This window comes from Pavona decussata, unplaced genomic scaffold, assembly GCF_977016875.1.
Source record: "Pavona decussata unplaced genomic scaffold, jaPavDecu1.1 SCAFFOLD_286, whole genome shotgun sequence".
NCBI classification, from domain to species: domain Eukaryota; kingdom Metazoa; phylum Cnidaria; class Anthozoa; order Scleractinia; family Agariciidae; genus Pavona; species Pavona decussata.
The window spans coordinates 1,157,501-1,184,098 of record NW_028145687.1 but is presented as its reverse complement, the minus strand read 5'-3'; the positions used below and the strand labels follow the sequence as shown (position 1 = coordinate 1,184,098).

Genomic DNA, 26,598 nt, shown 5'->3' with positions numbered 1-26,598 from the left:
CATTACATTTCTTTCAAGAAAAATGATGTTTGAATTTCACTGTCATTCTTAACTGGTGAACGTGCGCATGCACAATGAACGAGTTATCGTCATGTGAGGCGACTTCACTCGCTCGCTCAGTATGTCGTAAACTTTTGGCAAATTTGGCGAGTTCTCACGGCTCTCTCTCTCCTCCTTCAGTTAAAATACAGGGTTTTGGAGTTGAAAAATAAAATAATTCAAAGATCACTCGATCGCAAACGCGGAAAAAGAAGGATTTTGAAATGATGAGCTGCACAAGTTCTCGAACGATTAAATCAAAGCGCAGACTTCACATGCATTTTGAACTCGTGAATGCGCACATGCGCAATGAACGAGTTATAGCGATGGTGCGGTTTCACTTGGTTGGTTGGCTCAGTTGTTAACTTTCGGGCATGCGCAGTGAATGAGTTAAATTCAATTAGTGGAAAAAAACACGCGAGAATTTTTTGTTCGCGGCGCATCACGATATTCTTATTCAATCTGTAGAGAATAATTTGACGATTATTTAGTGCAAGAATGGAGATTTTTCGTTAAATCTGAGCAAAGTTAAAAGTTTTTTCAGTTTTAATTTTCAGAAAGACCGGAGTCGTAAATTCATTTAGTGGGAAAAAAAAAAAAAAAAAGAGCGAGAAAATTTTTCTCCACCCATCAGAATAATCTCATTCAGTCTGTAGAGAATAATTTGACAATCATTTTAGTGCAAGAATGAAGATTTTTCGTTGAATCTCAGCAGTTGTATGTTTTTTTTGTTTTTCCACAAAGTGCAGTGTCTTAAATTCAATTAGTGAAGTGTCGGCATGAACTTTGAATAAAAAAACACGTGAAAATTTTTTAATCGGCGCACCAGAATAACCTTATTCAATGAGTAGGGAATAAGTTTACAATCATTTTTACAGTACAAGAATGGTTATTTCTCGTTACATGATCGGGCAAAGATATAATTTCTTTTAGCTTTCAAGGGAGTGTCCGTAGCCGTCTTAATTTCAATTGCTGATGTGTCATCTGCATTCACGAGTTGGCTCATAGGAGCCTTTAATTTTTTCCTCTGGTAGGTGAAAGCCTATCCGCAGATTTACTCTCCCTTTAAATCCTTTTAATGTAAAGAAGATCCGTGTTCAAAATTAAAAACACTGGTTTTTTTTTTTTTGGTTAACTACTGGAAAACGTAAAGCACCGTTTAAAAGTACTGCTCATTCAACAGTTTTCATTTGATTGGTGACTGTATTACGTCCACGGACGCAAAAGTTTAAACCACCCTGTACGGTATAATAACCAGCACCACAGGAAAGTGCTGCTTACCAGCTTTCATTGGAATGGCAACACTTCAGGCTTACATCTACAGACTTAAAAGTGAGAATCACCTTGTATACGACACAATAGACAGTACCATAGGACAGTACTCCTCGGTAGCTTTCATTTGAATGGTCACACTTCAGGATTTCCTCTACCGATACAAAAGTAAGAACCACCTTGTACAGCATAATAAACAGCACCACAGGAAAGTACTGCTCATTAGCTTTCATTTGAATGGTCACACTTTAGGATTTCATTCACAGACTCAAACGTTAGAATCGCCTTGTACTGCATAATAAACAGCACCACAGGAAAGTATTGCTCAGTGGCTTTCATTTGAATGGTCACACTTTAGGATTTCCTCTACCGATACAAAAGTAAGAACCACCTTGTACAGCATAATAAACAGCACCACAGGAAAGTACTGCTCATTAGCTTTCATTTGAATGGTCACACTTTAGGATTTCATTCACAGACTCAAACGTTAGAATCGCCTTGTACAGCATAATAAACAGCACCACAGGAAAGTACTGCTCAGTAGCTTTCATTTGAATGGTCACACTTTGGGATTTCATTCACAGACTAAAAAGTTAGAATCGCCTTGTACAGCATAATAAACAGCACCACAGGAAAGTACTGCTCAGTAGCTTTCATTTGAATGGTTACACTTTAGGATTTCATCTACAGACTCAAAAGGTAGAACCACCTTGTACAGCATAATAAACAGCACCACAGGAAAGTACTGCTCAGTAGCTTTCATTTGAATGGTTACACTTTAGGATTTCATCTACAGACTCAAAAGTTAGAACCACCTTGTACAGCATAATAAACAGCACCACAGGAAAGTACTGCTCAGTAGCTTTCATTTGAATGGTTACACTTTAGGATTTCATCTACAGACTCAAAAGTTAGAACCACCTTGTACAGCATAATAAACAGCACCACAGGAAAGTACTGCTCAGTAGCTTTCATTTGAATGGTTACACTTTAGGATTTCATCTACAGACTCAAAAGTTAGAACCACCTTGTACAGCATAATAAACAGCACCACAGGAAAGTACTGCTCAGTAGCTTTCATTTGAATGGTCACACTTTAGGATTTCATCTACAGACTCAAAAGTTAGAACCACCTTGTACAGCATAATAAACAGTACCACAGGAAAGTACTGCTCAGTAGCTTTCATTTGAATGGTCACACTTTAGGATTTCATCTACAGACTCAAAAGTTAGAACCACCTTGTACAGCATAATAAACAGCACCACAGGAAAGTACTACATAGTAGCTTTCATTTGAATGGTTACACTTTAGGATTTCATCCACAGGTTTAATAGTTACAACCAACTTGTAAAAGCATAATAAACACTTCCGCAGGCAAGTATTGCTTAGTAACTTTCGTCTCAATTAGGATATCATATGATTTCGTCTACAGACTCAAAGATTGCAACCACCTTGTGAAGTAAGTACAATAACAGTACCACAGGATTTGGTTACATTTATGGATTTTATCCAGAGTAAACTTTACTAACTGGTTACAGTAGCTACATTTTGTTTTCAAAAACACATAGAGATTCTACACAAAATCAGCTTTGGTACGTTGAACACAAAGCTGTTTCTTTTTTAATAATTCATAAAACTAAAATCTACCTTGGAATGGCCTCAGCCGACGAAGTTAAATTTTTCTGACATTTAGAGATAAATTGTCACAATACAATTTCCCTTAACCTATAACAATGTAATATACTATATTAATCCGTTATTTTCCGAAAATTTTGTTTCTTAAACTAAAGTTATGAATACTGCACAGGTAGAACGATTTACGGTTGTTGAATTCAATTGCCCTTTTCACGGTTGATTTTTCTCATTTGCATTACAATGTTATCCAACGTGGATGCGAGGTAATTTCGGGCTTAAACTACAAAATAGCCCGAAATTGCCTCACATACATGCTAGATTTCATTGTAATTCAAATGAGCAGAGTTAACCGTGAAAAGGGCAATTCTTCGACAGTTTCGGAATAAGGCTTGCCTAGTTCCTAGGCCTCTTTTTGTCTTTCATCTCCTTCAATCCGTTTCGGGTCACGTGGCCCGCGCGTCGCCTCGGTTATCTCTCAGCAACGAATTGATCGCGAGGGCCTGGGAGAAAACCGTACAGGGACTAGCTAGGCAAGAATAAGGTCAAGCAATGAATTTCCCAGAGGTAAGTGAAAAGAAAATGAACTGAGTGGAAGTTTGAGAGAAGTTATTAGAGCTGATTTCAGCTGTATAATTGACAAAAGCTAGAGATGAGTATCATGATTTGCTTCTCGGAAGAAGACCGCAACGTCTAGTGGGTATTCACTCTGGCTTTCAAATGGCTGACGGAACAGCTGTGCATGTTGCCAGGCAACATCTCCTTTTCCGCCACTCAGAGTAGCCGTGAGTTTGAGGGTCCTGGAACCACTCAGAACTGAAGTAATGGTTGATTCTTGTCCTGTCAAAGGAGAATAAATAAAAATGACATTTTAGCGACGCGTTGGGGAAAATCAGTCATATTAGTTTTACATGTAAAACGTGAAATGACGAATTTAGCTGGCTAAATTGTGACCATCCAGATAAAAGCTACTGAGCAGTGCTTTCCTGTGATGCTGCTTATTAAGCTGTACAAGGTGGTTCTATCTTTTGAGTCTGTGGATAAAATCCTAAAGTGTGACCATTCAAATGAAAGCTACTGAGCAGTACTTTCCTGTGGTGCTGTACAAGGTGGGTCTACCTTTTGAGTCTGTAGATAAAATCCTAAAGTTTGACCATTCAAAAGAAAAATATTGAGCATACATTCCTGTGGTGCTGTTTATTATGCTTCTAACTGTCTGTGGATGAAATACTTAAGAACAATGATAGCTTATGAAAATACCTTTCCTATGATAATGGTTGTTTCTGGGAGAACCTTTACTAGAAGAGATTTTTAATTTGAAAAAAAAAAACTTACCTCCAGAAAGCATCTCGCTCTGACTCGCGTCGTCTCCACTAAGTTTCCATTCCACTCGTCCAGTCTGAAATGTTTTGCTTGTTGCTACTATGGTAACACTGTCAATCACTAGATTGCAAGAACTTAAATCTACCTGCCACGTAACCGAGCCTGTTGAGGCGGATTCTTTCCTTGCCAGGTAGGCCTGCAAATAAATTAGGCAAGGATATCATGTTGAGGGACACAGTTACAAAGCAGGGTCACATTTCCAAAGTCAAACAACCGTAAAAATTGAAAGCATTAATTGGGTTGCAGGCGCTCCCCTCCGCTTGCCGCGCCCGCGCCTCGTGCTCTCTCGTCATGTATGGCAATATTTATGGCACCCAAATTATCCCATATCGCTCTTCTTTCCCTCTGCGCCAAACACAAAAGCTGTCATTTTTACTGAAATGGATACCAATATTTAGAGTGATTTTCAATTGAGTGTCGAAAGTAATTTCGCGTTTGCTTTGATTTTGCTTTACTAGACTCTATGATTGGTTGGCAAAATTCGAGCCATTTTTGGCAACCAATGGGAAGCCAAACCAAAACCAAGCGTGCTTGCCCGCGCTTGACGCAGGTTACATGTATTTGCTTCGAGTTCTGATTGGCTGATTGTGCTGTTACATCTGTTGTGATTGGCCTGAGAAATCTCTTTGGTTTTGGTTTTACAACACTCAATTGAAAACCGCTCTAACATTAATGAAGATACAGCTATCTCCATACTAAACAGATTTCGTTCCAGAGCAAATCGGTAAAAGATTTTGTACGGCGTCCCGACCCCATTTTTACTTGTTCATAATAAGTCTGGAGAGAAACGAAAACCTGAAGGGAAAAAATGTTTGGCCACCCTCAAGATCGGAGCAGCAAACTAGCCGTCGACCACAAAAATCGTGTCGACATCAGCACTTCATTCAACTGGGTTTTGGTGTCGATACAAAAGCTATCCAATATTTTGTGAACACTGTTTAAAGTGGTTTTCGATTGAGTGTCTTAAACCAAAACCAAAGTAGTTGTTCTTACTAATCACAACTTGGGTATAGGGCACAATCAACCAATCAAAATTCGAAGCAAATACATGCAACCGGCGTCAAGAGCGGGAAAATATGCGAGGGAAAACGCGTACGACCAAGACACGGTTGGTTTTAGTTCGGCTTCTCATTGGTTGAGAAAATGGCGCGAACTTTGCCAACCAATCATAGAGCGCAGAAAAGCAAAACCAAAGCAAGCGCGAATTTCTTCCCACACTCAAATGAAAGCCGTTCTAAGAGCTCACCATTTTCCAATCCTTCTCAACTTTACGCATCATACAGCTGTAAGCTGCTACTCTCGATTGCCAGTCGGATATGTCAAGCTTCCTGTCAAAGCCTCTCAGATATTTGTTTATGACACAGTTGAAGCAAAATCTTAATCTGCAACAAACATGACCGCAAAACAGTTATCTCAGTATAGTAGATATCTGGTAAGCCAGGGTATGATTTAGGGGTAGGGCCGGGGGTGACCGAACCCCGCCTTATTTTTCAGGACCAGAAGGACAAAACTCCTGAAGGTCAGAAGTCCTGAAGGAAACAGGTCACTTGGAGAAGAAAAAAACCCTTTTATAAGCTATGTTGCTAAAATGTTACACGAAACTTACTTTTCCCTCCCTCCTACCCCTATTCGTGAAGCGGCCGTCGCCAGGGAAATGTTAAAGAGCCGCAAAACAACAATGATTCAAGGGAGGGGGATTGTTCAAATTCTGTCGCTTTCATCATTGGCGAGTAGAAACACCTCGAAGCGTAATTTTCTTAACAGTTTTGTCCAAAATTGTAACTTAAACGTTTTCATTCAGGGCGCCCTGACCCGGTCCAACACTGGAAGCAACTCATAAAAATCCATTTAAAGTAATCATCATCATCATCTTCAAGTAATATATCAAACACGAAGAAGAGTGTTTCATCCGATTTCTAAACACCGAGAAAAGGGTTGAAAAAAGGAGGCGCAGCCGAGGTTTTTAACGAGAAACGAGGTGTTTGGAAATAGGATGAAAAACTCTCTCGGGTGTTGGATATATCTCCTCAAACCATTAATAATTCTATGAGAAAATCAAATCAAAAGTTCACCAAATTTTATGGTAATTAAGATCACATTTCCCAACCTCCTTCACGGTAGTGATTCCTTTGTTTTCTCTTCCTGGGTTATTAATGAATTTGAGAATTCTCAGTCAAACACTGCTATAAAGACTCTTTTAACATGTATAGTAAATTCAGTTTTCCGCTAATGACGTCAAAATTTGCCTTTGAATACTCATTATGTTCTTCATTGTTTTATAAGCTTTTGTCCATTTTCAATAGTACTGCATTTGACGTCAAGCGCGGAGAAATGCGTACGTTATACTTCTTAAAGAGATCTATAAATCTTGTCGTAGTGGCCATCTCTAAACGGTCAATTGTCTTTTTTAAGTCAAAGGATTAATTTTGGGCAAAAACTGGAAAAAACATAAGAAGTTAAAAACTGGGAAATACGACTTTGGGAATGCGGGAGCTTTCGTTGGAGAAGATGTGTGACCAATGGTACAATAGAGGAAATATCTTATAAATTTAGAACAGTATGGCTAAACGTTCACGAGGGATCATACGTTTAATTTGAGTTTCTAAGAACCAACCTTTTTTCCTTGATTTCCTCATCAGTTGGTTTATAAATATAAGGTTCGTGCTGTACAGAAAGAAAATAAGGCATGTTAAAAAACATGTGAAAGCAGGTTAAGCACGGTGAGTTCCAAAATTGTTATTAAGCTTTCATTCGTTTTAATATTGTAGCTACATTAGGCATTTGTTTATTTTTATTGGAACTTTCTACTTTAAATCGTGTACACAATTAATTCGTGGTGGCTAAATCCTTTAACACTTTAATAAAGTTAAAGTATTCATTCGTTCGTTCGTTCGTTCGTTCGTTCGTTCGTTCATTCGTTCATTCGTTCGTTCGTTCATTCATTCAGTCGTTCGTTCGTTCGTTTGTTCGTTCGTTCGTTCGTTCGTTCGTTCGTTCGTTCGTTCGTTCGTTCGTTCGTTCGTTCGTTCGTTCGTTCGTTCGTTCGTTCGTTCGTTCGTTCGTTCATTCATTCATTGATGTTAAAAGAAGACAGATCAGTGGCAAATTTCTCAGTGTCTAAAGTTTAAAAAAAGATCTGAGACAAAAATCAGTTATAAACAGTAGCGTTTAGCCTTGTATTTTTAGATACATGAAGGTTGGAACAGCATACTTTAATGCGATCATAACGCAGAGATTTTTGTCTCAAGAATCTAAGGCACATGTACCCCACCATGGTATCTGGTCACTTCGCTCCACGGTCAGTCATTTCGCCCCCTTCAAAACCTCACCCAAACACATCAAATCAATGGAACACCCAGCATCTCTCAGAGAACACTCAACGATACCATCACTATTGGCAAAAACCGCTCTGTTGCCATTTTACTCACTTTGTAATCATCTTGTTGTGCTTTTGTCTCTCCTCGTAACAGCCTCCAAGCCAAGTCACCCGAGACTCTTCCTTGTAGTTCGCCATCATGCACAGATTTAATAGTAAAAAACTCTACCAGTTCCTTCACTTGACGCTCCATCAAAACTCTCCGCCTCCCGTCACTTAAGTTTATTTGACGCTAAAAGAAATCATGATGTAAGACACTTAGATTGGGATGAGTTTCAAACTGTTGTTCAATGTCACCATTCCATAACTTTGTCTACGTCAATGAATATGAACATATGTACGAAAGCATATATTTGAACTGCGGGTAAAAGATTAGAAGTAATACCCTCGCAGTTATTTACGCAACTTCAGCATTTGCGAAAAGAAAACCTGAAAAACAAATTCAGATTTGAACGGGATTCGAACCTATGACCTCTGCGAAGTCGGTACAGTGCTCTAGTAACTGAGCGATCAAGCCAACTGGGAGCTGGTCATATTGTGAGTTCATAATATACCCGCGAATGACGAATAAATGAATATGAATATATGAAAACATATATGTATTTGAACTGCGGCTTTCTTTTCTCAACTGCTTAAGTTGCATAAATAACTGCGAGGGTCTTTCTTCTAATCTTTGTCTATGTAAGAGTATGGGTTGGAATATCAAAGTGTGCTGTGGATTTAAAAGTGTCACTAACACTGAATACCACTATAAGCTTCACAATAACAATAACCTCCGATCGGGCACCATTTTAGCAGCGCTCTCGCATTTCCTGTTACTAAGTCGCTCGCTAAAATTGTTCACATTTTTCGCAGGAATGATTTAATAATCAAAACGAAAATAGAACCTAATCGCAGGCTAAAGTACCGATGGCATGGTGACTGTAATGACTTCAGTTCTCATGATAACAGTTATTATTAAAAACTGAGTCATTTATTAAATAAATCAGTTCCAGAGGTTTGATTGGTTTAGCGGCCATTGCATATGAGCCATTATTACATGCCCCACAAATATGGTAAAAGTACACGTCAGGGGGAAAGAAAATATCAGTAAATCAGCAAGATTTGGCGATTGGTTGTTTTTCGTAACAAAATAATTGTTTTATTAAAAACAACCAATCGCCAAATTATTATTCCCCTCGCGCTTGTTGAATAGCAAGCCTCGTTGTCTATCATATCGAACCCAACGCGCTCCCGTGCAATAATTGTTAATTATCTCACCTCTTGTGTCATTCCAGCGAGTGCTTGTTCGAGCCACTCTTCACTCACTAATTTTCTCGCCTTGCGAACCTCATCATGCTTAGCAGAGTAACGCCACGTCACATCTAAAACCTGTTGAACACAATTTACAACCAAATACAATCTGAATACTGAGAAAGATGTACTATTCAGTGAGTGACACAGGCATAAACGGAAAAAGAAAATCCGAGTGCTTCTATCAGGAGTCCAACCTAAGACCTTCAGATTACTAGTTCGGATGCTGGATACTGTTTACCATTTAGCAGCCTGTAGACGGCTGCCCTCGCTACACGATTGTCATCGGTCCTTTTATCACCAATCAAGCAATTTTCGCACATGTTATCCAAATGAAATGGTCAGTGCATGCATCCTTTCATGCACTAATGGTTGTTTATTTGTTTGTTTGTTTTCCTTTTTGTACACGTAAGGAATACATGGTAGAAACGTATTGTTCTAGTGGTCCAGTGCAACAAAACAACAATTTACAGACAATCTTAACCCGTTCTAAAACAGAATTCAGAATTAGATTAATCTTGCCTTGAACAACCACACGATCGCCGCTGCCTTTGTGCTCTTTGCTACAACAAGACGCTTTCCCAAAATACCTATTACACAGGCTAGTACAGGCGCTACCCAAGACACTTGGGCCAGTACGACTGACTTAGGCCCCATTCAGAATAGGTACCCGTGCTCGAGAACCGGCCACGGGTATCTTGTCTGAACATTGCTTTTTGATGGTGCCCGAGCAAAAATCTCGGCACCGTGCCCGGGCACGCGCACTACCTCAATACTCGGGCACCGGTCCTGGGCAAGGGCACTGGTCTGAACAGCATTTTGTCAGTTCCCGCGCTTTTTCCTCATTGCGCATTTCATCGTGTATTAGTATGTTAATTTGCGCAATGTCAAGTAATAAATATTATTATGTCTCCCTACGACACGGTGAACAAAATGGGCGCGCTAAATTGGCGAACGAGAACACGATTGCTCCTTGGACACCGGGGAGTCTGAGGTTATATTCATACTTGGTGCCTAAGCACTAGTGCCTGGGCACCGGACACAAAAAAAAAACGCATGCAGACAGCCTGCGAGCAAGCTTCCGCTCTTCCCCGAGAGCTTGCTCGCATGCTAAACCGGTGCCTACTTCAGTACCCGAGTACAAGGTCTCGACCTTGTACTCGGGTACGGACACCGTGCCCGAATTCTGGCGTGGATACTTGATAAAAGAGTGCGTTCACATTAGTGACTCGGGAAACGTGCTCGGGAACCAAGTGTGAACATAGCCTGAACAACTTCCTTTTAATCAGAGTAGGGCCTTACTTGTTCATGAGAGAATGCTATGATGTAAGAGAGACTCTTTCCCCAGCCCGCCTCATAAATCAGTGGTTTATCACAGGTGTTTTCACAAGAGTCGCAGTGAAGCCATCTCTGTTGTGCCTCGGAGTACACTTCAGTCCACACGTGATCTGTCCAGTCCAACACGTGACGAGACTCAAATCCTATAGCACGGCAGCATAATGTGAAGCAGTTTGCCCACTCCCCACACCTCCCCTGGCGGGTTTCTGCGGACGAAAGAGTGGGACATCATTGGTCAGCTCGTGATGAGCAAAGGAAAGTTCAGAGTTCGATTCATGATCCAGAAGTCTCAGAAGAAAGGTACATTAAAGGGGAAGTGTTACGGAAGATTGGTGTCACTTCAAAAACACCAAAACGTTTTTCTATTTACAGAAATCTAAAACAAAACAAAAAATGTATTTTTATAGTGGAAATGCACTTAGCTACCCAAAGCTAGTTTACAGGCACTACACTCAGAAATAACGAGAAAAAAATCAAATTAAACATAACAAATTAAAAATTCCAACTGGCAGGAGGCAAACCAGCTGGCTATATACAAGCGTGGCCAAGGACAGGGCTTGAACTCGGGGCTTGCGGATTTCAAGTCCGGCACCCTAAACCGCTGGGCCAGGCCGCCTCCTCCAAAAAACCTTAAATTATGGTTCAGTTTTGCCATAGCTTTAACACCCCAGTGTACTAAAACTATCCCGATTGTCTGTGGTTATTGATAGACTTGGCCGAAATGGATTGCAACTTGAAAAAGTTAAGGCTACCTTGTTTCAAGGTCTCCAAAATGCTCTAGAACAGATCATGAGTTGTTCCTTTCAAGAATTCAGTTCATTTCTTTTTCTCGGTATTCTAGAATTGTTTTGTAACTAAGCTAAGGTGTTGTTGCACCGTTTTCAATGTCAAAATCCCCGCAACACTTTCCCTTTAATCACAAGAATTTTCGGAGGAATACACGTTAGGACAAAAAATGTTCGAAAATGTTTCCGTCTGAACCAAAACACAGTCTGAACACCGAAAGGCGCCGAGAAAATCGACGAAAGTTTTTTGTTCTAAGTATATCGTCAGCATATTATAAGCCCGAGGACGTTTGAAGCTAAAGTAACCAGCCAGCAAGATCGATTGGTTAGGTTTCCACAAGAGTCTTGGCATCAGATACGCCATTGAAAATCCAACCTTAAGTCTGCATGGCTGACCGTTCAGAAGCGAGAAATACAATGTAGGCCATTTTCGAGTTGCTTTGAACCTCATTATGAAAGCGAGGCTAAGCATGAAAAGCTTCGCACTTAGCCTCGCTTTCAAACCGAGGTTCACAACATGTCGCAAATGGCCTATTGTAATCCGGTTAGCTGTCAGTAAATTAAAATCACCTCTTACAGGTATCTTACCTAAGAGTTTAGCCGGGTGATTGTATCGAGGGAATCTTGTTGCCCTTCCGCAGTTTTGGCATTTATAGCTCTCTACATTCCCTGCACCCCATCTGGCCTCCTCAGGCGTCGGTTGGACCACACCCACTGCAAACGTCAGAGAACCACATGCCATGCAGAGGGGCTTGTCCACCCACTTGAAAAATGCACCTGAAATGAATTGAACACAAAGACAGATTTTACCATTTCATTTTCAAAATAGCACTAAAAAAATAGAACCAAAGAAAAGAACTACTAAAAACATTCAGAAAATGGCCTGTGTAGCAGGCGTAATCGGGGAGGGGGAGGGGGGACAAGAAAAAGACCCCCTTTTTTCTCTCATATTTTCTTGCTCCCCCTCCCCCTTCCCCAGAAAAGAAATCGCATGGGTCACTGCTTCAAATGCCATCCAAGCCTGATTTTTCTTCCACAGCTTCTTCCTTAAGAAAATGCTTAGGTTCCGTACATAACTGCAATAGTCTTTAATTTATTTTTAAAAGTATCCTTTCACTTCATTGGTCATATTGATTATTTTTTTCCACAGAATCAAAAGTTAGAACAACCTTGTACAACAGTAAACAGCACCACAGGAAAGTATTCCTCAGTAGCTTTCATTTGAATGGTCACACTTTAGGATTTCATCCACAGACTCAAACGCTAAAACCACCTGGTACAGCATAATAAACAGCACCACAGGAAAGTGCTGCTCAATAGCTTTCATTTGAATGGTCACACTTTAGGATTTCATCCACAGACTCAAACGCTAAAACCACCTGGTACAGCATAATAAACAGCACCACAGGAAAGTACTGCTCAATAGCTTTCATTTGAATGGTCACACTTTAGGATTTCATCCACAGACTCAAACGCTAAAACCACCTGGTACAGCATAATAAACAGCACCACAGGAAAGTACTGCTCAATAGCTTTCATTTGAATGGTCACACTTTAGGATTTCATCCACAGACTCAAACGCTAAAACCACCTGGTACAGCATAATAAACAGTACCACAGGAAAGTGCTGCTCAATAGCTTTCATTTGAATGGTCACACTTTAGGATTTCATCCACAGACTCAAACGCTAAAACCACCTGGTACAGCATAATAAACAGCACCACAGGAAAGTACTGCTCAATAGCTTTCATTTGAATGGTCACACTTTAGGATTTCATCCACAGACTCAAAAGTTAGAAACACCTTGTACAGCATAATAAACAGCACCACAGGAAAGTACTGCTCAGTAGCTTTCATCTGAATGGTCACACTTTAGTCCATTCAATTAATTTTCAGTAACGATTACATGACTGCAAGGAGGAGTTCTTAAATCTATAATAATTAAATAAAGGCCTTACCTTTAAACCAGGCAAGAAGTTCTAAGATAAGACAGTCTTGTTCATCCACCCCACCCTCCCCACCCTTCTTTGTTCTTTCACTGGCCTCCTTTGCCTTTTTCTTCAACTCTGCTATGGGGATTATATCACGTGTGCGGCGCTGTAAATCTGCATCTTCATAGAGTAGAACATGCTGTAATGAGCTCTGAAGTCGGAGAAGGAAATCTGTTTCATTATCCTAAAAGAGAAAAATGGCGAAGATTGTGTAGTAATGTTGGTTTTTTTTAATTTTTATTTTTCTAACTCCATTCTTGTTCCAAGACCTCTACATTAGGATTGCGGCCTCTCTCTTCAATTCCCTTAAGTTTCTTTTTCGTGTCCTCCTCTTTCTTTTTCTTTTCAGTTTTTTTTCACCTTTTCGTCCTTGCTTTAATTTTATACATGTATATAATCGTAAATAAGTCGTAAGTAGTCGTAGCATTGTATATGTACATCATTCAAAATATTGTACTTCAAGTACCACAAATATTCTATTATATGTAGTATAAGTTCCGATTTTCTACTACTAAGCTAGAGAAGACTCGTGGGAGCTAATAAAATTATTAGTGAAGTTGTTGTTACCCTTGAACTTGTGGCTGGAGTTGAAACAATGGAAGGCTGTGAACACCCAGCTTGTAAGCATCCTTGGTTTCCCTGTGGTGTAGGAGCTGCTCCCTGAGTTGTACCCTGAGTTGTGCTACGACGGCTTCTCTCGTCATTTAACGTATCCTGGAGAATCAACATGTTCTCCAATGACTCCCCAGGTGGACAAACAAGTTGATCACCTCGCTGAAAAGTTAAAAAATTGTATGTTAACTCAATAGGCTGCAACATGCTGTGTTATATACTGTATTTATCTGATTAACCGCCCTGGGCGCTTATTTAACTTTGGGCCCATGAGGATGGGCGCTTATTCGAGGGTGGGCGCTTATTATTTTCCCAAGATTTTTAGCAAGCGAGGACATTTTTAGAGAGTAACAAAACAAGGGATAACAAGTTTATTCACTTTAACAAGACAAAACTAAGGGCAAAAGCTAACATGAACAAGCCATGCACAATATAAACGTCCATTGACTACCCAACCTAACATGAATTTTGGAACACAACTGACACTCCTCTAACTTCCGCTGGGCTTGTACAGAAATGATTTTTTTGTTGGGTGGGGGTGGGGTGGGGTGGATGCTATTTAAGTTTTTGGAATTTCAGGGTGGGCACTTATTCAAGGGTGGGCGCTTATAAATTAACTTTTTGGACTTTCAGGGTGGGTGCTTATTCAAGGTGTGCGCTAATTCGAAGATGTGCGGTTAATGGAATAAATGTGGTACCGCTCTGGGCTGTCACCTTATTGCAGTTGTGAGGCTTGTGTGGCCCAGTCACCTCAAGAGCTATGCCGACTGGGGTCTAGGCCTTTGGTAGGTCTAAACTGGCCAGAATGGTCAAGGACGAGACCAAGGACAGCCCAGACTGGTCTTACAGGTTGGAGGTTTAGCATGAAGCCAATCACTCCATCCTTTACATCCTAACAGATTACAGAAATGTGAAGAAAACCTGTCCTATTCCCAAAGTGGGAATGAGAATTTAACAATGATAATGATACTAGAAATATTTTGGGGGTCAATGATACAGGCATACTCGGAAAACACTTAATGGTAGATCATCCAAACTAGTATATTATTGGAAGTTCATAGGTTTGACTCTTGTTGGGAGATGTCGGATTTTCTTTTTTATAGTATGCCTGTGTAACTGACTGAAAAATAGTATCTATGTGTATATTTATTCACCAGGGCCCAGTTGTTCGAAAGCTGATTAACGCTAATCCACGATTAAAAATTAACCAAGGTTTTCATCTCGCTCATTAAAAATGATTTTAAAGGCTCATTTTTAGCTAATGGTAAAGAAAGGTCTAAGGCAAAACTGAGGAACAAAATCTTTTGAACAAATCCTTACGGATTAGTAAATATACTCGAGTCAAAGTTCACGTTAACCCAGGGTTAACTTAATCGGGCTTTGAACAACTGGGCCCAGGCTTAAAAGATAACATCACATTTTTCTTTGAGTGATAACAATGATGATGATGATAGAATGGTACATACAGAAAAGTGAACTCAGGCTTACTGGTGCTGCCCAAGTGCCCTTTACAAGAGATACAGTTTTGTTTGTATCATACAGGCTGTAGCTTAAATAAGCTCCAAGTGCCTCATACGTAGCTCACAAATTCTCATTGTTTTTTGAGGGCCATTTATTTATTGACAAAGCCATGGGAAAAAGGAAATATTGTACATTACTTTGCGGGCTTATTTCATGTTGATTCCTCACATTATAGTTAACCTTTGGATTCACAGTCTATTTTTGCGACCCTTTGAAATACTGAAATGTTAATTAATGGTAATGGTAATGCATTTATATACCGCATTTTCTATTCACATATATAGTCAAATGCGGTTTACATCAGCACATGTCCATTAACAACCTCATCCTACCCACCCAACCCATGAAATCATGAAACAGCACAAAGACCAGACCAGCACACTGGGAACTCCATGCTCTACCCTTTGCAATTAGTGTCTGGGTTCTTTAACGTCCCACAGGGTTATGAACATTGAAATGTTGTGAGACGGGGCCTACGGTTTATCGTCCTTAGAAACAGCACAAAGACCAGACCAGCACACTGGGAACTCCATGCCCTACTCTTTGCGATTAGTGTCTGGGTTCTTTAACGTCCCACATGGTTATGAACATTGAAGTGTTGTGAGACGGGGCCTACGGTTTATCGTCCTTATCCGAGAAGACTAGAAAGTCTAACCATTTGCAGATGTCATTACAAAGGCAGCACTTTCTCCTCAGTTATTTAACCCTTTAATCCCTAAGAGTGCCATTTGGCACATAAGGCCACAACTCTGTCAATATTTGACAGATCTCTATGAATTTTTGACACCAAGATGGTCTTGTGAAGATCTACTCGTTAAAAGGATAAAAACTTAACCCCCTCCCATATGTGATATGGTTGACCACCCCCATAACTTTTCAATTTTTTCCCCCAGAAGTTGTGGGTCTTAAGACATCTCTCGTATTAATGAAGATGTTGAGACCTGCAAAATAAGCTATAGTTTAGGGGTATACCTAATATACACAAGGATTGGGACGTTTTTGAAGTTTTAAATTTTTACGTTTTAAGGCCATTTATCTCAAAGCCATAACTTTTCTCATTCATAATTATATCAGTTATGAAATACACCCATGAGTAGCTTTAAAATGGTATATCATACATAGACATTGAGTTTGTAGACTTGGATCTGGAGAAAATGTCGTTTTGCCTTAGGTGTTAAAGGGCTAAAGACCCTGAGTGTTGGTCCGGCCGGGGTTTGAACCCACGACCTCCCGCATATTTTAAATCTTGTTAGTCCCTTTCGCATACTACATGTACATGTACAACCTGAATACTATCCTTAACGGCAAAGCCTCCGGGATATCCCACTATATATATATGCGCCATCCCTGCTCCCCCAAATTAATTAATAAATAGAACAATCATGTTCAGTAATTAATACCTCTTGAAATCCCACTGTAAAGAGACATTCAACTGCCCCATTCACTGGCAGAAGGCGCGACTGGAAAATCTTGTTGCCAACTCGTATTGAACGGTACTTAGGGTTGTCGGGATTGTTAATAATGTTGGATGCAAACTTTAGAAGAAGGTGAGATGCATCCATGAACACTTCTGGAGGATTGTCTTGTAACTGTTCAAAACAATCCCAGCTCCGACCCATAGCAACTCTCTTGGAATCCACAACCTAAAAGGACAACAGCAAGATAAATCAGTGGCACCCAATGGTTCATTTCAGTGGATACATGTTGTAGCGAACACAATGGTAAATTTATTGAGACGTCCTTGACAGTTCCTTCAAACTGTAATTAACATGAAATTGTAACCAGTGGTTTCTAGAACAGAAACAAATACATACACTGAAGCTAATGATCGATTACAAGAATAATGCGAGCAAAAGGCAATAAAACAACAATACCAAAGACAAATGGTGAAAGGACAACATGAACACACCTGATGTAGTTTGGATACATGGAAAACAACAAGAGAAATTGACATGAAGATGATCTGCTTAACATAACTAAATTTTGGTACGAATGAAATATTTATTAATGTAGTTCCACAAGGGGACCGGACTAAGCGCCTACAAGAGTGTACAGCTGAAACATTGCCCCCGATGTTGCAGCACATGCACAGTAAGTTGTACATGTCTGTTCGGAAGGCCTTAATCAGATCAGAAATTTGGATTAGTTGTTAGTAACGAAAATCTACAGTTTTTTTTTAAAAAAGTCAGCTCAAGATTTGGAACACTGGAAAGCTATATTCTCCTTTCATTTTCCAAGCAAATACATGTTTGTATGTTTTTATGAAAAATAATGCAAAGAAAGGTCAGCTAGCATTTTCATAAAACCAACAATAGCTAGTAAAGAAGTAAAATTCCATTTCCTAAAACTTTCTGCAGCTTAAATTTTCAGCCACAGTAAAGCAGACAAACAAATCAGTCTCATCTACTACCTTTAAAATTGTGTGATTCACGAAAATATCCATACCCCCACCATGGAGGGAATTTAACTTAGCCCCTCCCCCCCCCCCAGGATTTTCCACTTTTCAAGATATTTTTTTAACCCCCCTCCCACCTCACCCTTTTGAAAGTTCCTCAAAATTTATATATAAATAAATCATCAAAGCTATTAATGCATGTACCAGAGTGTCAACAGCACCACCAATCCACTGGTTGATTCTATCTTCCAAACCAGTAGGGTCTGCACCTTGAAACTGATCAACTTTCTTTCTGTTTTTGTAAAAGACAAATGTTGGCATAGATCGGATTCCATTCTGTACGGCTGTCATCTGTGACAAAAAAATCAAAAAGACAAAAATCAAAAATTTAATTCAACTGCTTAAGTTGCATAAATAACTGTGAGGGTCTTTCTTCTATTTAATCATTCACCCGCAGTTCAAATATATGTATCATAATTACTGTCCAAGGGTTTTGTGGCCAAGCTTTCAGTAAAACAGAACTTTCAAATCTGAAGTCAGTGTTTGAACCCAATTCCTATCATTTTATAATACTTCGATCTGTAGACAACAAGTTTTGCTCCGCAATGTCTTTGACTCCATCAAGGTGAATAAAAGGGTACTGCCATGTGAAAAATACTACGCATAACCCTATAAGGGACTACGATCCCAGAAGACAAAACACAATCTCTGACAAAAGTCTTGACTTGGGACACTTTTGCATTTTCTAAGTTGAAACTTTGCATTGGATAGGACACTCCAAAAGAAGAGAAAAGGGGCCTTCAGATTTGTCTATCAGTCTATGAGTACAGAGATTGAGTATGAGTATAACTTTTCAAATCTACATGTATTTTGCATGGTTTAGATAATCACAAGTCACACCAATCTTGTTTCTAGGGTCTCCTTATCTGCTGGTACACAACAGGAAGGAGTGAGAGTTCTGGGGATATGACTGATTTGAAATTTGAAAGTCGTACTCAGATCTGGAGGTCCCTAATGCTAAGTCTTCACCTTGCATTGATCAATATCAACTGTCAGAAAAACAGCAGCCGAATACTTGACACTCAGTCTGGCAAAAATGGGGGCCATCTTGCGGCACGGACCACACCTAGAGAAATGAAAGCAGATCTATCATTATTTCCAACTGTATATTCTAGCATCGCAAAAGACATCCCCCTTGGAGACTAAAAGTTGAAATCAGTAAGAGAAATAAATATATCTGTCCTATTCTTGGGAGATTTTTGAACTTATTTCCAGAGGGCTTATGATCACTTAAAATCAGAATATTTTGCTTTTCATTCACAGTATGCCACCTTGAAAATTTAAGGTGGCTCCTAACCCCTTCCTATGAATTTTTTTCAAACTTTGCAAAAAGTTGAATCTGAACAGTACATGTTGTTCACAGCTCCTTGATAATAAAAATGGGGTTCCCAAGGTTGTTTTTTAGTTATTACCACTTAACTCTACAATTAGGAGTGTTTTTTTTACATCTTATACTGCTGTGGTAACCTATTATGTCAAGAAAATGACCAAAACCTGTTCACCAATGATTAGGCATTTAGTTGATACCATTATCGCTGTATCTTAAAAGTCAAAATTTTAGAAGCAAAGTATGAAGCTAAACTGGAATTCCTGAGGGGAGGGGGTGCAAAACAACAACAAACAAAAAACAAAAAACCTTCTGTGTGGGGAGTATGGATATTTTCTGAAACTACATATTCTGTCAATTCTTTCTACAATGTCACATGTCATAGATTTCCTTTCCAATAGGCTCCTTTTGATATATCAAAATTCAGCTTGACAATAAGGACAAGAGAACACAAACAAAGGATATACAGTACATGTAATTTATCATGTTTATTCATAACAGTCTGGTTCATGTCCTCTGTACCTTGATATCTTAAGTAGAATTTTAATACTATTTTCAAAAGGAGCCTTAGTATCTCACTAAACATTTGTTCATTCATTCATTTATCTAAAGCATTTAATTTAATTACATTTATATGGAGTGACCTACAGTGTATTTAGCACAGGCTTTGCAATTTTACTCCGCATTTTATGTACAAGTTCATTTCCTGGGGAAATGAAGCACTTAATAATCTTGTGGGTGGATAGGAAATGAGTCACAATGATTGTAAAGTGGCAACTTGGATCAGTGGGACAAAGTTTGTATGTTCTTGAATTAAAACAGTCATTTACATCATATTGCCACTTAATTAATACTTAATATTTCGTACATCATGCTGGGCAAATTGGTCAGCTATGAACAGAATATTGCCTGGTCATTTTCAAGGTTCCATTAATCCTTTTTTGACAAAATAAACAATATAATGATATCATGGTACAGTACGACTTATGATTTTCACAATATTAAGGTGAATTCCTAGGAAAATGAGCCACTTGACAATCTGTAGGTGGACAGGAAATAAGCGCTGACATTATATTTTGTGTACTGGAGATGGACTTGGGTCAGTGTGACTTTAAAGTGCATTCTTGATTAATTAAACTATAACAATCCATTATTTTGCCACTTGTAATAAAGAACAAGCAAAGCTGTTCTGAAGAAAGTCAGTTTGAATTTAAGAAAATTCAATTCTTTCTACAATGCCACATATCATAAAATTTTCTTTGCAGTTCTGACAAAAGTTAATTCATTCACTTATTAATCAGTTATTTGAACCATACTATCAAGCAGACAATTATTTAGCATAGGCTAGTTTATATCTTTACTCATCATAGCTTAAGTAAGTAAGTATAGGTTAATACTTTGTACTTTTGCAACCTTACTCAGCATTTTATTTGATAGTACATTTCCTGGGGAAATGAACCACTTAACAATCTTGTGGGCGGATAGGAAATGAAGTCATCATATTTGCATAATTATAGTGCAGACTTGGATCAGTGTGGCTAAAGTTCTATTTTCTTGAACTAAACAGGTGATTGCATCATATTACTGCTCACTTATTTACTGCAGTTTACTAGGCAAATTGGCTAGCTGGACAGGATATTGCCAGGTCATTTTCAAGTAATATCAACTTATGATACGGCTTAACATTTTCATGATACAGTGAACATGATTTCCTGGGAAAGTGAGCCACTTCATAATCGTGTGGGTGGATTGGAAATAAGCAAACACATCCGCTAGATGGAGACTTGGATCAGAGCGACTAAGGGTGTTCTTGAACAAAAACAATGGTTACATGATTCTGCCTCTTACGTACTTGGTATATTATACTGGGCAAATGGGCTGACATAACCATAATTGCCTGGCCATTTTCAAAGTATTATCAACTCTTTTTTGAAAAGATAAAAGATTTTTTTATTTTACACCTGTCTGTCTGTTTTCTTGGTGAACCTCCTGGGAGTACTAGCAGATGGTCTGAAAATTTTCGAGATGATAAAACTAGCATATCTTCTGCAAGCCCAAGACCTTTTCTGCCTTAAAAAAGGCATCAAGACTCTGAGAGGGCTTCGTGCAAAACTTTAAAAAGAATCAAAACATTGAAACCCATGAATTGACTAAATTTTGTAACACAATTTTTGAAAGGCCATTTGTCATTCCACCTCATGACCATAAAGGTAATGAAACCCATGTTGCAATATTTTTATACACAAAAATTGCGCCGTTTATGAGAAAAAATCTGTTTTTCACAAGACAACCAGCTTACAGTTTGTGAAACTTTTGTACAAACAAAATTACAACATGGCTCAAGACTTTTATTTTATTCTTTTAGTCAGACATTCATGTGTAATAACATCATGTGAACTTGTTTGCCTTTAATTAATCATGTACCCAGGTTAATGTCTTCATGGAGAACTTGACAACAGATTCAAACAGAAAAATATTTACCCTCTTAAGCTCTCTAGCTTTACATAAAGTTAATTATCAAAATCAGTTATCTCTTGAGTTTTAGGAACGAAAGCAGCTGGCAGATGATATAATAAACTGAGCCAAGTTAATTGTAACTATGAGTAAAAAAAAAGTATTCTGTAACAACTTCAACTAAGTATACTTATATGTAAATTTTAATGATAGAAACTGTTAAAACGTTACATAACGAAAGCTACTATCTTGACGCTTTTATTCCCAACGTTCAAGCCAAGATGAGTCTCAGTGGCCTTTATTAAATAAATTTTGAATCTGGAGTTAGACGTGAAAATTCATTCAAGCTAAAATTTATGGAGCAGTAACTTTAATTCTCCAGTTAAGTTTATAAGCAATCTTAATTACAATACGTGTTTTGTTTGTTTTTAATGTTTTGAAAATATGAATGCTTTAGGTTTTCCAGTTTTGAGCTTGCGTGCTCGCAAGAATAAACGGTATTCAACTAAAAACTCACCAGGAAGCTGTGAAATCCACCACAACCAGCCTGTTCCCTGCCGAGTCGATCTGCTGTTGAAACTTGTTGTCTTCTTCAATAGCAATCGCATTTCCGTGACCACCGGCAGCCATGTTGAACGGCGTGCGAGTGTTTATTTGATAATGTAGTGAAGCCTTCTAAGAGCAGCAGACACAATTTTTAACGCATCGGAACTCCTGGATGTTGGCAAGAGAGAGAAACTATTTTTTTAGCACAAGCTGAGCTTGAACAAAGAACGATTTAACACCGGACTCCACTGAACATGCAAATATAAGACAACCGGAACCGGGGCCGGCGGTCCAATGAGTCATCAGCGGAGTGTCTAAAATTGGATTACTACCTCATGTATTTTCGTTAATTAACAGGACAAGAGGCAATTACAAAATACAGCAATGTGCCTGATTCGATATGCCAAGTCAAAAAGATTTCAAGATAGCGCATATCTGAATCGTTATGTTTGGGTGACAAGTACAATATAAAGCATGGCAAGATATTTTCATCTTTGTATTTGTTTGGCAGCTTAAATATGTGATCCTCCGGAACAAAAAACTTGAGTCATCTATCGAAACCTATTTTGAAAATGCAATCCTTATTTCTTCTTGTTTCCATAAATCTTTCAATACCTTTTCTACCCATTTTCTTCACTCATGTTTTTACTTTATATATATATTTTTACTAATTTATTTTATTTTATTATTATTTTTTTTATCATGCTTTCTACCGGTGTACAGATCTGACGGAGGGGAGGAGGAGGGGGAATTGGGGATGGCTATACTTTCTCTAAGAATCTTGAATGTAAGTGGGTTCTTTCTTTTTTACCTTATGTTAGAGTCCTTATACCTTCCGCATAAACCTTCTTCTTCGAACCAGAAGTGCGAGAGGTCTATTTTTACCCTATGAAGCATATCAAAAAAAGATCTATCTACAAAATAGAGCAAAAATTCAGACAGTGGAAGAAACGTGCTTCTTGTTGGATTAAATAGCCTAAATCTATAATATTTCAGACCAATGGACTGCACATATCTGTCATATCTGTAGCACTTATAAAAGGGTGCGCCTCTCCTCCAATACTCGCTGTCAGACTAGAAAAGGTTCAAAGGTCAAAGGTGACGTGCCGGAACTGGTGACGTCAAATGTAAATAAATTGTCAGATCCTTATCGAATTATATATCTAACGAACTCATGACGCCTCACGTACTTCCGGATCATTTGTTCTTGTGTGCAAAGAGCGCATCAAATAGCTCATTAAAGAGATAAGGATCAAAGATTTCTTTTGAAGAGAAAATGCTAGTTAAAGAGGCACTGACACGGCGATTTTACTCTATTTTGGTAGAAACTGCTGAAATATTTGTTAAAAAACCTGTTTTCTCTGGTCGTTCTACTTTTTGCTGTGCTACACCGTGCTGACGAGAGCCAACCAGCTCGAAACAGCTGTCCACGGTTGCCGCATTCTGTTGATTCTCGGTTTCTGTCGTGTAAGTTTTCTACGCAGTCCGATCAGCCTTGCAGAAATTTGAGTCATTTCTAACATGGCATTGCTCTTAGAACACCAGGAAGAAAATATTGAGGGATTTCTCAGAGGAAGAGCAAACTATTATCGTAGCGACTTCTTTAAAATACACAGGACTTGAAAAAATTGGCCAGTTTTTTCAAGTTGCAATCCATTTTCATCCTAGCCATCGGCAGCTAAACATAATTGATAATAGTTTCTGCGCACTAGGAGGGATATTGGTAACAAAACTGAACCATTTTTGACGATTCCATCGATTCAAATATGTTTTTTGGTTATTCAAAGTGACACAAAAAATAGGTGACCCTGGTCGACCCTTTAACAGCCTGGTATCTGTTGAAGGACAAAGCCATATTATATTCACTTCTCTTCGCTGAAGACAGGCCGTAATGACATCCGGTGTTCGTCTTCCTCGTGTTAGTCATGTGGTGCCGGTTCATTTTCAATTTTCTGACTAAAGCAATAGTAATGACGAATTGAATGGTTCTTGAAAAGGAAAAAATCCACAAATAAGATCCCTCGTAATTCAGGCGATTGCTTTGTAATAACTTAACATGTTTTTTTCTCCTTCGTCCACATTGACATGAGAGGAGAGAGGGTGTATATCGTAGTTCCCTCACGGTCCCACCCTCAACTCCATCCCTACCCTCTCCCCGTCTGTTGTTTTGAAGTGTCAACGTAGATTCATTTCAGCATAAGGAAATTTTGTAGTAAATTTGCATTGTCACGGAATCAAGTTTGAATTTATCTGTTGTCTTTTGGCAGCTGTTCAGCTTAATCATTCTCTATGAAAACTTGTTAATCTACGTCTTGTATAGTGTATGCCATTCATAACGTCAATCAAAGTCAACTGACATCATCGCTCAAAAGGTACACCATTCAAATGAATTGCTTGTTTAAAAGTTCTCGCGCTTGTTTACCGTTGATTTGCAATTCTGAGCTTTGTCCAAATCTTTTGTTAATCCTGTTCTGTTGATATCTGCCTCCAGCGAACAGTTATTGGAATGAAAAGATTACTCAGTAACGATCGTATCAGGAGTTCTGCGATTCAGTGATTCGATGCCTCGCCTAGATTTGCAAAACGATTTCCGCTACGATATTGTTAGTCACGACACAACTCATCTTTGGCAATTAACCTAGCTTATGCGACTGAACAAGGATTTATTGGCTGAGAAAGACTGCAGTACGTACTATTGAAATGACATCGCAAGTGGAGGAAACTCCAGAACAGATGCTTTTAGCGTTGAAAGCAGAAATGGTAAGTCGAAATATCTAAATGAAATATGTTAAGAGCGCGAACAAAATAATTCAACTCACAAGTATTGATCAACAACTTTACAGTGGTCAAGATTGCTTTGCAAACGTCCTGAGGTTGTTGAAAATCAGCTTTGCTGTTTAAAGTATCAAATTACTTTTTGAAAGTTATGAAAACTTTTGAAAGTTTTGAAACTCAGTAACAGTTTGCGAAATTTTGACCATGAGAAGTTAACATGTTTCCCAACAAATCTTGCTACATGGTGTAATAACGCAGCACAAAATTCAAAATGTATTTTATCATCGATTAACGATGACAAATTAAGCCAGGCTTAAATGGCTTTTATCTCGAAAACCAACCTGACCTTTCTTTTTCCGTCATTTCATATAGCAGTGTGTCAAATCAGAGCTTAGTTTGTACAGAAGTGTCTGTTTAGTGGATCAAACTCTACCGGAAAGCAAATGAAATTTGCATTTTCATGTAAACAATCGAAGTCAAGTTTTACATATTGCGACAAAAGAATGCCTAAACTCATTAGATTTAATCATGTTTGATTTCTGTGTGATTGTTGTTTGTTTTTTTTATCAGAACTGGTGATAAATCCATAAAATCTCTGCAAACATTCATTCCTGCTTTTAGATTTCATGGTCGGAAGTAGGTGAATTAAGATGTGCATAATAATTATTATGCTGTTTTAGAAAACCCTGTAGTGAAGCAATTTGAATGGATTTCAATTCTTTGTTGTCTAGCATGAAATTGCGAACTGAAAGTTTGGACGATTCAATTATTGTACGTGGCCGTGTCGTAAAAAGTCTTTTTACATGCGAATTCGCATGTTCAGAATAACCAAGACACTCAAATTAAAAGCAAAACATCTCAGTTCACGGTCGAACTGTTTGGAAGCACCTGACTCTCACTTGAGCGATAAGCACAAGTGCATGAAAACGTCACGTGCAAATCAGCATGAAACATGTAAGCCAAAGTGTAAGAAAAGAGAGAAATCTTTTCCTTTTGTTGTGTTTTTTACCAATGTTTATCTCACGAGTGTTCATAAGGCGTGAAACAAGCACAAATATAAGCACTAAAACTTAGCAGAGCTCTAGCTTCACTGTTTACTTGGTTGGAAAGTAATTGCTGCTTGTATTACAAGTGAGAACTAGGCTTAAAAGTGCCGTTTAAACCAGACCTCATCCTTTCAGTCCAAAAAATAATTCCCTCCAGTGAAAGAAAGAAATTAAAAGCTCCAAAAATGTGCGAAAACTGCACAAAAAAGGAAGTGGTTTAAATTTTACTATTGCATTTGATTTCTAATTAGATAAAACAAAGGTGTATATGGTGATTAGGAGTTTTTTTTGTGACACAATGGTAAGAACTATTCTTAATAATACTTAATATTGGAAAAAAAAGCTACTGAATGTAATGATGGTTACAGCTTACCAAGCTCATCCTCTTTTGAGCTTACACAGCTCAATCTTGTTACCAAAAGTGCCTATCTTCTCTCTAAGTAGTTTTCCTTACATTTCCAAAAGAGAACATTGAACCATCAACAGAAACTTATAATGCTCAACAACACAGCCGGCTTTCAAAGATGTCTCAGTGCGGGATAAAATAGGGTCTCGGGCAACCTCGTTCACAGTCGTAAATTGGCACGCGGTCAAATTTTACGTCACCCGTTGAACTTATCGGGAGTCACGAGCTCTTGTTCGGCCCCGGTTCACAAAATGAGTGCGATGACGCCTGTGAACGAGGGTAAGTTACGGTCAAAATAGGCTTTACAATCCAACTTTCAGTCGCGTCCCCATAGCTGCATCAATCA

At 38.7% G+C, this 26,598-nt stretch overlaps 2 protein-coding genes across 2 annotated transcripts in view; one reads left to right on the top strand and one right to left on the bottom strand.

Moving 5' to 3' along the window:
• Positions 1-2,797: 2,797 nt before the first annotated feature.
• On the bottom strand, positions 2,798-22,313 carry LOC146455085 (peptide-N(4)-(N-acetyl-beta-glucosaminyl)asparagine amidase-like). Its single transcript, XM_085094685.1, has 14 exons — positions 21,997-22,313; positions 18,668-18,764; positions 17,843-17,989; positions 16,644-16,886; positions 13,678-13,884; positions 13,078-13,294; positions 11,708-11,896; positions 10,299-10,540; positions 8,964-9,074; positions 7,756-7,935; positions 6,942-6,991; positions 5,574-5,709; positions 4,280-4,463; positions 2,798-3,784 (listed from the first exon to the last, which is right to left on the bottom strand). Exons 1-14 carry the CDS (start codon positions 22,107-22,109, stop codon positions 3,591-3,593), a joined length of 2,310 nt encoding a protein of 769 aa, XP_084950811.1. The 5' UTR covers positions 22,110-22,313; the 3' UTR covers positions 2,798-3,590.
• A 1,879-nt stretch (positions 22,314-24,192) lies between these two features.
• LOC146455084 (uncharacterized) overlaps positions 24,193-26,598 on the top strand; it is a 4,363-nt gene continuing 1,957 nt past the window's right edge. The window contains exons 1-2 of the mRNA XM_085094730.1: positions 24,193-24,397; positions 24,517-24,785. Coding sequence (XP_084950856.1) covers positions 24,726-24,785 — 60 coding nt within the window. The 5' untranslated portion in view covers positions 24,193-24,397; positions 24,517-24,725. The remainder of the gene's footprint in view (positions 24,398-24,516; positions 24,786-26,598) is intronic.